The 10,254-nt window shown below is 36.9% G+C and overlaps 1 protein-coding gene across 5 annotated transcripts in view; it reads right to left on the bottom strand.

The window, feature by feature from the left end:
• Positions 1 to 501: 501 nt before the first annotated feature.
• Slh (sec1 family domain containing Slh) overlaps positions 502 to 10,254 on the bottom strand; it is a 28,685-nt gene continuing 18,932 nt past the window's right edge. For 4 of the 5 annotated variants that reach the window (XM_071659464.1, XM_071659468.1, XM_071659467.1 and 1 more), the window contains exons 12-14: positions 7,733 to 7,876; positions 7,314 to 7,460; positions 4,890 to 5,596 (exon numbers count right to left, since the gene is read on the bottom strand). In XM_071659464.1, the coding sequence (XP_071515565.1) occupies positions 5,567 to 5,596; positions 7,314 to 7,460; positions 7,733 to 7,876 (321 nt within the window). In that variant the 3' untranslated portion in view covers positions 4,890 to 5,566. Of the gene's footprint in view, positions 4,562 to 4,889; positions 5,597 to 7,313; positions 7,461 to 7,732; positions 7,877 to 10,254 lie in introns of those variants that run through there. The other variant, XM_071659466.1, reaches the window with a different exon arrangement.

Here is a 10,254-nt window from a genome sequence, read left to right as displayed (position 1 = left end):
TAATATAAAGACTGAAAAAGGAAATTATAATAATGCTGGATAAGTTAGTGTAATATATGGTTACTAAGTCATGTTGGTCCATTTCACTTGCTTTGTTTCCCATGATCTAATCAGGGTGACACATTCAAAATTTTCCAGAGTGTGTACACTACTATACTTTTCTACAATTTGAATGTAAAAGATCCAGCAGAAATGCTTTATCTACTTGCTGAAAAATACTATACCTGTACTGCTCGAAAATAATGAACTTTGTACTTTAAGTAAGACAGGCTTCACAGGTGAGTTTGATTGGGTATGATATACAATTGTACTTTGAAATTTTGTGTCTGCCTTGCTTGTGATATAACTTAGATTTTACCAGTGAGAGGGCAGTTTTTATGTTTAAATTGGATGGCAGAGGAAGCAGCTTCATTTACAGGAAGAATATAACTGCAGAGATTTACAACTGTTTGAGGCATTAGTCTTGTATGGATTACTTTGCAAGTTGGGAAAGAGAAAATATTATTGTTTTAGTGTTTTATTTGAAATACCCTAATTATATTATTTTTAAGACTAAGCAAGTGTGGAAAGACTATTATCAGCAAATTATGGGAGAGAATAGTCTTGTACATTTTTGTAGCTTTTCCAAATGAGGGAACTTTTTGAAAATATTACTCAAGCCTACTGTTTGTTCTGTATCATATTATATATCATGAAAGCACTGTAATTTCTTAGATCTATAAAAGGCTTTCTTTTAATCAAGAAATTCACTGCAATGCAGTGGGGTAGATGATTTAACTGCCAATATTTTTGTGAGGAAAAACAAAACAAAAATTATATTCAGTCACACTGGGAGGTAAGTTTGAATGGAGAAAAACTGAAGGAAGTGAAGTGTTTTAGATATCTGGGAGTGGACTTGGCAGCAGATGGAACCATGGAAGCGGAAGTGAATCATAGGGTAGGGGAGGTGGCGTAAGTTCTGGGAGTGTGAAGAATGTGTGGAAGTCGAGAACATTATCTCAGAAAGCAAAAATGGGTATGTTTGAAGGAATAGTGGTTCCAACAATGTTATATGGTTGCAAGGTGTGGGCAATAGATAGAGTTGTGCAGAGGAGGGTGGATGTGCTGGAAATGAGATGTTTGAGGAAAATATGTGGTGTGAGGTGGTTTGATCGAGTAAGTAATAATAGGGTAAGTGAGATGTATGGTAATAAAAAGAGTGTGGTTGAGAGAGCAGAAGAGGGTGTTTTGAAATGGTTTGGTCACATGGAGAGAATGAGTGAGGAAAGATTGACCAAGAGGATATATGTGTCAGAGGTGGGGGGGAACGAGGAGAAGGGAGACCAAACTGGAGGTGGAAAGATGGAGTGAAAAAGATTTTGAGTGATTGGGGCCTGAACATGCAGGAGGGTGAAAGGTGTGCAAGGAATAGAGTGAATTGGAACGATGTGGTATACCGGGGTCAACAGGCTGTCAATGGATTGAACCAGGGCAGGTGAAGCGTCTGGGGTAAACCATGGAAAGTTCTGTGGGGCCTGGATGTGGAAAGGGAGCTGTGGTTTCAGTGCATTATACATGACAGGTAGAGACTGAGTGTGAACGAATGTGGCCTTTGTTGTCATTTCCTAGCGCTACCTCACGCACATGCGGGGGGAGGGGGTTGTTATTTCATGTGTGGCGGGGTGGCGATGGGAATGAATAAAGGCAGACAGTATGAATTATGTACATTTGTATATATGTAAATGTCTGTGTGTATATATATATATATGTATACGTTGAGATGTGTCGGTATGTATATTTGTGTGTGTGGACATGTATGTATATACATGTGTATGTGGTTGGGTTGGGCCATTCTTTCATCTGTTTCCTTGCACTACCTCGCTAACGTGGGAGACACCGACAAAGCAAAATAAATAATAAATAAATCATAAATATATATATATATATAATGCTCCTTTGTGAATGACTTGTGGATTGTATGAGTACAAGCTTCAGAATTTTGTTTTCTAGTTTCACATTCTTTCTGTTTCCTTATTATCTGGGGTTACCATTAACATTTTCAGTCCTCACACAATGCATCTTGAATGTGATAAACCAACTACAACACTCCTGCAAAGTATTGGTGGCATTAAATAACAAAACATTTAATACCATTCCTAAGAACATCCTTGCACAAAAATACTTAACACCACCCATCACAAAGGGGGCAGAAAAATAGTTGGCCACCTTTATAACTAGCGGCTAAGCCAGAGTAACTCACAAGGGCTATCTGTCTATATATATCTCTGATGCCCATTCCCTCGGGAAACTCCTGAAAGTGGGTGGCCATAGCAAAAGGGTTTCCATAACTGGTGAACTCTAGTGCCACTTCTTATCCTTTACAGCCTCACCCTAAACAGGCCACTTGCCAAGGGTAACCCTAGTGCTGTGTTTTCAGAGGCTCCTACCTGCAGTTCCAACTAACTATTTCTACCAAATTTGCCTACATAATGTTCCTGTCTACTTTTCACCTCCAAAACCCTCAGTCACCACAGCAGAGTTATTCCTAAGTCATTTCTCCGATTACCCTCCTCAGTCTCTTCTGTGTGACTTTCCATCACCTACCACATACCACAGTGTAAAAGTCCTCTCATATGCAAATGACCTTAAAATCACAGCTCCTGACACAACCCAGGCAACAACAAATGTGCAACATTATATTACTCAATTAGGACACTGGCTCACCCAGAACAGAATTTCTGCTTCACCACAGAAATATACTTTAATTCTTTTTTGTGACAGACATGAATCCAATGTGTAGTCTCCCATTATCCTGAAACACTGACCATTCCCACTTACAATTCCAATTATACGGAGCATCACATTTAACACACGAGATTCACTCCCCACACCATGAAAACCAGCACAAATGCCGCCCACAAATTCAATGCCAATAGAATATTGACTAAATCTGTAACATATTTAGACAAGAAAAAGAATCCTGTAGTATAATATATAAACAATTAATAGCTCCACAAAAGTGTTTCACCTGACTGGTTGTCCACGCTGTCAAAATCAAATGTAATAAAGCTGCAAATCACAAAACAGACCTCTCAGAACAATCACTACCTGCTTAGAAACCGCAGACATACAGTACCAGTACAATGACATGAAAAAATCCTTCCAATACAGTCTGTCCTTAATATGCTTGGCACTCAAGTTCTTTTGAACAGCACTAGACCCTTTGCATTCAAACAACTTCATAACCAGTCACCAAGCCCCAAGTAGATATAAAAGGCTGAACCCTGCCACACACTGACAACCTATAATCACAAATCCCCCTCCCCACTAAACACAACAATGACAAAATAATTAAACACCAAAATGACTCAACTAGCACAAAACAACTGTCCTAACCTAGTCTTGACCTTTAAGCCACTCCCTTCGTCTTGTCATGGGCCATAAAAGAGCTGCTTGTGTCATAAATGAATTACAGCTTCCCATCTCCTTGTAAAACTCGGCTGATGTTTGCTCCCACCTTTTATCCATAGATGTCATTGGCAACATACCACCACAGCTACAAGAAGTATCTTGCATCTCACACACCAACAGAATATCAAATAGAGTGTAAGACATTTGGGTGGAGAGTCATTTTGGACCTCAAGATTTGCACCCATGCTGGGACTATATATCATCGAACATAGGAGAAGCATACAGTATTTCAGTTTTGGCCTTAAATATGATGTGGGAACTTTCTGAATATTTCTTTATCCATAAACTTTATGTTGACCCAGGTTTTTGTTATAAACAGATTCTTGCTACATATTGAAACCATCTTTTGCTATGCCCATCCTTAGTACTTTCCATTTACTAAGGTTCAATTCCTAATCCACATACCTAACCACCTTTGGTGTCTCTTAAGGCCCCTTTGTAAGTTGATGCAATCCTCCATAGTTTTCACTTCCCTCATGACCTTTGCATCATCTGCAAACATATTCAGTTAGGAGTCCATACTTTTTAGCAGATCATTCACAATGATCAAGAAAAGTAATGGTAACAAAACAAAAACCTGTAGCACTTTCCTGGTGAGCTTAACTCATTTTTAGGTGGCTCTTCAAACATGTCCCCCCTTTTCCCTTTCCTTTGAGCTAATCTACCCATTGCAGGAGTCTCTCCTTATTAGTGCTGAGTGATCCAGCTTCTTTAATCAACCTCCCACATAGTACAGTATCAAATGCATTCTAGAAGCCCAGATACAAACAATCCATACCACCTTCCTTTTGTCTAAGACAGAGCTCACTCTAGTGGAAATCTAAGAGGTTTATTACACATGACCTTTCCCTAAAATTGAGTCGTCTTTCACTTAGATAATTTCTCCTCTATAAAAGATCACCCATTTGCTTTCAGATTATCTTTTTCAGACTTACAGACAACTCCCGTCAGTGTGGTAGGTCTGTAGTTCATTCAGTGCCTCTTCCTGGTCTCCTTTCATATGGGTAAGTATGTTGTCTAAAATCATCCATTCCCTGAGCAATATGCCCTTCTCCAGTGACAATCTTGAACAGTATCTCAGTATCGGCACACGTGTAAGTATTTGTATTTCCTAGAAAAGAGAGGTTAAATGTAGACATCTAATGAGTGTAAAAACTTTTTCCCCATACACAACAGATAATCAGAAATAAGTAGTTGTAGTAGTTATGCATGTGTGCATGTAAAGAGAGAGAGACAGCCTAAAGTGGATATGAGTGAATAAGCACAGACACCATTCATGTAAAAAAAAGGTTACTGGGAAAAAACATGTTTCTCTGACAGCCTTAACACTATTACGTAAAATTTTTCATGAATTATTTCCTTCTGTGCTGACAACTTTTTTTCCTATTTTGCAGAAATATATTGGCAGTAATATCACGAAAGAAAAATCAAAATCAAAACAGACATATGTCTTTAATATAAAGATTTCGTAACAAGTTTTGCTCAACGTAAATGAAAGGAATATACACTTTAAAAAATCAAGTGAAATGCTCAAAAAAGATACTTTTACCCTTTACATTCATCACTACAAATGTTTTCATACCTTAATAAGTAATGCATATACATCCAAAAAACTGTCAAAGTGTATAGAATTTCATCCTTCAAATCCTCCAACTGAGCACAAATAGAAATCTCCCAAAATCATCAGACATCATAATATATGTACAGGGACTGATGTTGGAAGGCACACTGTTTTAGCTATGCTGAGTAATATTCAAATACATATTAATAATATAAAGCCAGATTTGATCATGAAAAATGTGATTTAACACTGATTATGCATGAATTGATTACCCTAAACTGAGCTTTAATAAAATCACATTTGATAAATTTTTCTAGGTGTACATCATTATAGTTTAGTAGATAGCAAACTGCATATTCTGGTTAACATACGAGATCATAAATTGTATATTTTGGCTAACAGTTCTGTTTGGTTTAAACACATCTCTAGGATGTACTAAAACAGATTTTTGGTACATAATAGCAATAAAATATAAATATATACAATTACAAACCTCAGCATTTATTCTTGCACAATTTACCTCAGAACAGATGATCATTACCAAAGATGTTCCTTTCAAGACATGTCATTACCAAGTCTAGTCAGCTGCAATAAAGAAAAAAAAATTAAGAAAATATAGTTTGCTGTAATTTTTCAAGTCATATAAAGGTATAGTTCTTATGTGAAGCATATCAATGTTTTTAAATTAACAATGAAAAATAAACAGTATGTAGTGTATTACATCTACCTACACAGTTCATGATGTTTACATTCAAAGTGTGATGGTTCAAGGAGCCACAAACATCAGCTTTCACCATTAAGTACTAAAGGCTTTTGTTTGTTTAGCTTTTAAGACAAGTGCAGCAACCACCATCTGCTTGCATTAATGTATAAAACTCTACACAAAGTCAGCAGAGGCATGGGATCTGGAACGCAAAGGGTGGAAAAACAGCTACTGGGGAGGGTGAATCACTTCACGCTTAGTCGCCTTTTACAACACACAAGAGATACGTAAGCAATATTCTTTTTCCTCTAACCTAAGGGTTGCAATCATAGAAAAGTGACAATTGTTAGGTTTGTTTGACAATTCAACCCTATTCCTTAAAATTACTAAACATTACCATGAGTGACACTGGGTAAGTCTTTAAAAGCAAATGAAAACCATCTACTTTATCTGAAGACCAAAAAGATAAACTTTGATCAAGACAGGGTTGCTAGGACAGAGGTAAGCCCCTAAAGCTAACTCCAGCTAAACTTTGGTTAAGATGATACATTATCAATACATTCCATATTGTTATGTAATTATTGTACACTTCATTTATATCCATTAGCACAGAGTTTCAGTAAGTTCTGTTCAAACAGCAAATCAATATGAGAATTACAAACCATAAGGAAGGGTGCTTACACATAAAGATTCATCTCCAACTATTACAAAATGTTTGAGGTAAGCAGGTGCTTTTTCACAGGGACCCTACAACTGTACAGTAATTCATCTAAGACTATGATGTCACAGTGTGGAGGAGAGGTGCTTTGAAGCATCTAGACATTCCTATCATTCACAGGCCAGTGGCATCCATAATCAGTGTATATTAATGTATGGACTCTTTGGAATGTTTTTCCAAAAGGAAAGGGAATGGCGATTAAAAGATGCTCATAGTGCTCTGCTTACTTTAAAGATATGTGTTTCTGTACCTCAAAAAGCAATTTTCTCAACTAAAACCAGGTCCTAGAGAGTAGTAGTAGCATCTGAAAACTAAGCAATCCTGAGGTGAATAACCATATGCCAACAGCCATTCTTCAAATCCATTTATAGTCCATGTATTTCCTTGTAGAATATTTTTGGGCACAAGGTGAACTTTTGTTTATACATTTATAACTTAAATTAGAATTCTCTGAACAAGAATTTGTGCAATTCATCCATTTTATGCAAGCCTCATCATGTTTAAAGGAGATAATCAATTATGGAAATATTCAATTTTAGGGAATAAAATAGTTTTAACCCATTTCTTGCTGCAGACTTAAAATCTGAGAATGCACACAGGAAAGCAATTACTAAAAGAAAAAAAATGTGCAGTACTTATAAAAAATATTTTACCTTTTTTAACTAAATATTACTCGACAAAATAAATATAACATTGTTAAACCTAATGTACAGGCATGACAAACCACGAGATATATATTTTTGGACAGTGGATATTGCCATGAGTTTGGCTTATCTGTCACATATATATGGGACAACTGCAATGAATGGGTTAATTCCATACTGAACAGGTGCTCTCTTAGACCACAGGTGAATATGAAAATTTATGGTAGTATTTCTTACCTGATTGAGGAACTGTTCAGAATTAATGACATCAGTACAGCCATAAATTATTCTTTTGTTGCTAGTCCCAGCCTTCTTTTTGGCATAGCTGACGAGATTACTGTATTCCATGTAGTTGCCACCACCCACCACAAATACCACTGCATCCTGTATCAAAATGAAATAAGACATACAGTCAGAAACATGGGTTACGAATTACTTATACAAGGCCCACTTTAAGTATGTGAAGCTTATCAACAGAGATAGAAGATGCCTTAAATGGTTAATGGCAAACATTCATATAATGATTAAGCTGTATACAGGCTACCATTTGATACTACAAATAAAATTTTGGTTTAATAAGTGTGAGCCATGCAAGACAAGAAGACCATATATCTGATATATCAGCTGACTGAAGAAAATATTTTTCAAAATCTAACCTGGAAAGGGGTTCGAGTTCGAGGGGTTGCTGCCATCCCATCACCTGGACGCAATAGCTTAGGATCAAAATAACGATACTCCTTCTCTTCTTCACTGTTTTTCAGCTCCATCAAATGATCCACAATTCTTGTGATAGGTAGTTTCTATAAAGATCAAAATCCATGGCATTAATTCCTACTACAACAAAACACCACAGGTAAACTCTTCTGAAAATCAGTTTTGATAAAGACTATTCTGAGCATAAAAAAGGATTAAGCTGAATGTACAATAGTTATTAGGTTTTGACCAGGCATTAAACTGGACTGCACATTAACAGCAAACCCAGTCATTGCTAGTATGATACTTTTTAGTCACCCTAATGATACGTTACTGGTTGTTAACTCATTATGTGCAATAAAACACACAATATATCAATTTCAAAACTTACTACTAGATGACACCAAGAGCAAAATTATGGTATTTATTAATATGATAAGTGAGAAAAATGTGTACACTGCAATCTTCACCTGTGTTCAGAGGTTTCTGATTAAAACTAATTCTATGTGCTTGACTGGTGAATCTATGGAGGAAAATGGCCAGTGACTTGCCAAAGTTTAGATCCCCTTGGATATCACATGCATTTTAATATGATAAAGATTTTCATCCAAAACACACTTTACTAATCAATCCAACATTCACAGAATAAAGAGGTACTCTTGGTAGCACAATGAAGAAGTTCATATATGTGACAAAATAAAACAAGCCATATAATACAACAAATAATTGCCAAAATATTTTTACAAACCTAGTAGCCTAAGCAAACACAAAGAAATGATGTGCAAACAACCTTTAATAAAAAAAAATAAAGTAACATATCTGAAATATTACATAACAGTGTAAGGCTGGCTCCTTACTTCCTGATCATGGCATGCAGTATCTCAGGACCAGATAGTAGATATCCATTAAATCTAGAAAGTAAAACATCTACCAACAAAAGATTTGTGCTCTTTAATCAGGATATGACTTTCCTGAAAGGACAGAGACAACATCTGGGTAATTTCAGTCAAAAGCAAACCTGAAATTTTGTTAGTATAAGGATTTATACTCATTATAGACACCTTTCCTCTCACAGAAGACATAACACATTTTCCTGTCTGCTTCTCTATCTCTTTAGGTAAGGCAATTTCTGAAGCAAACGATTATTCAATTTATTATTACTATTTTCCTGGTTTTATGATCACTACCAAACTAACCCATCTATATGTGCTTTTCTGATCACTGAAAAACACATACTTCTAAATCTTCAGATGTATACGAAAATATTATTATTATCATAATCACTGTTTCCCGTGTCAGCAATGGAGCACCAGGAAAAAAACGAAGAATGGCCCATCCAATCATACACACACACACACACACACACACACATGCAAGGAAACAGACGAAAGAATGGCCTAACCCACCCACATCCACATGCATATACATACACGTCCATACACACATATACATACCTATACATCTCAACGTATACATATATATATATATACACACACAGACATATACATATATACACATGTACATAATTCATACTGTCTGCCCTTATTCATTCCTGTCGCCACCCCGCCACACATGAAATGACAACCCCCTCCCCCCGCATGTGCGCGAGGTAGCACTAGGAAAAGACAACAAAGGCCACATTTGTTCACACTCAGTCTCTAGTTGTCATGTATAATGCACTGAAACCACAGCTCCCTTTCCACATCCAGGCCCCACAAAACTTTCCATGGTTTACCCCAGACACTTCACATGCCCTGGTTCAATCCACTGACAGCACGTCGACCCCAGTATACCACATCGTTCCAATTCACTCTATTCCTTGCACACCTTTCACCCTCCTGCATGTTCAGGCCCCGACCACTCAGAATCTTTTTCACTCCATCTTTCCACCTCTAATATGGTCTCCCACATATACATACACATATTTTTTTTTTTTTTTTTTCATACTATTCGCCATTTCCCGCGATAGCGAGGTAGCGTTAAGAACAGAGGACTGGGCCTTTGAGGGAATATCCTCACCTGGCCCTCTTCTCTGTTCCTTCTTTTGGAAAATAAAAAAAAAAAACGAGAGGGGAGGATTTCCAGCCCCCCGCTCCCTTCCCTTTTAGTCGCCTTCTACGACACGCAGGGACTACGTGGGAAGTATTCTTTCTCCCCTATCCCCAGGGAATATACATACACATATACAGACATAAACATATATACACATGTACATATAAATAATTGCTTGCCTTCATCCATTCCCTGTTGCTACCCCGCCACACACGAAACAGCATCTCTACCCCACAGAAAAAATTGCCAAAGTTGACAGATTTCAATAGTTATGTACTTCTAAACCAAAAAATTACAGAATTTCAAATGGGAACTGATGTATTATCCATCTATTTTACCTTTCTAAATTCGTTACCATAAAATAGAAGGGTGTTCCAAGGAATACTTGTGTTACCTGCAGTGCAGCACAGCATTTGGAGTAAAATATGTTTGG

Source organism: Panulirus ornatus, chromosome 68, assembly GCF_036320965.1.
Source record: "Panulirus ornatus isolate Po-2019 chromosome 68, ASM3632096v1, whole genome shotgun sequence".
In the NCBI taxonomy this organism is placed as follows: domain Eukaryota; kingdom Metazoa; phylum Arthropoda; class Malacostraca; order Decapoda; family Palinuridae; genus Panulirus; species Panulirus ornatus.
Note: the sequence above shows the minus strand (reverse complement) of the source record. Positions and strands in the feature narration are given on the sequence as shown.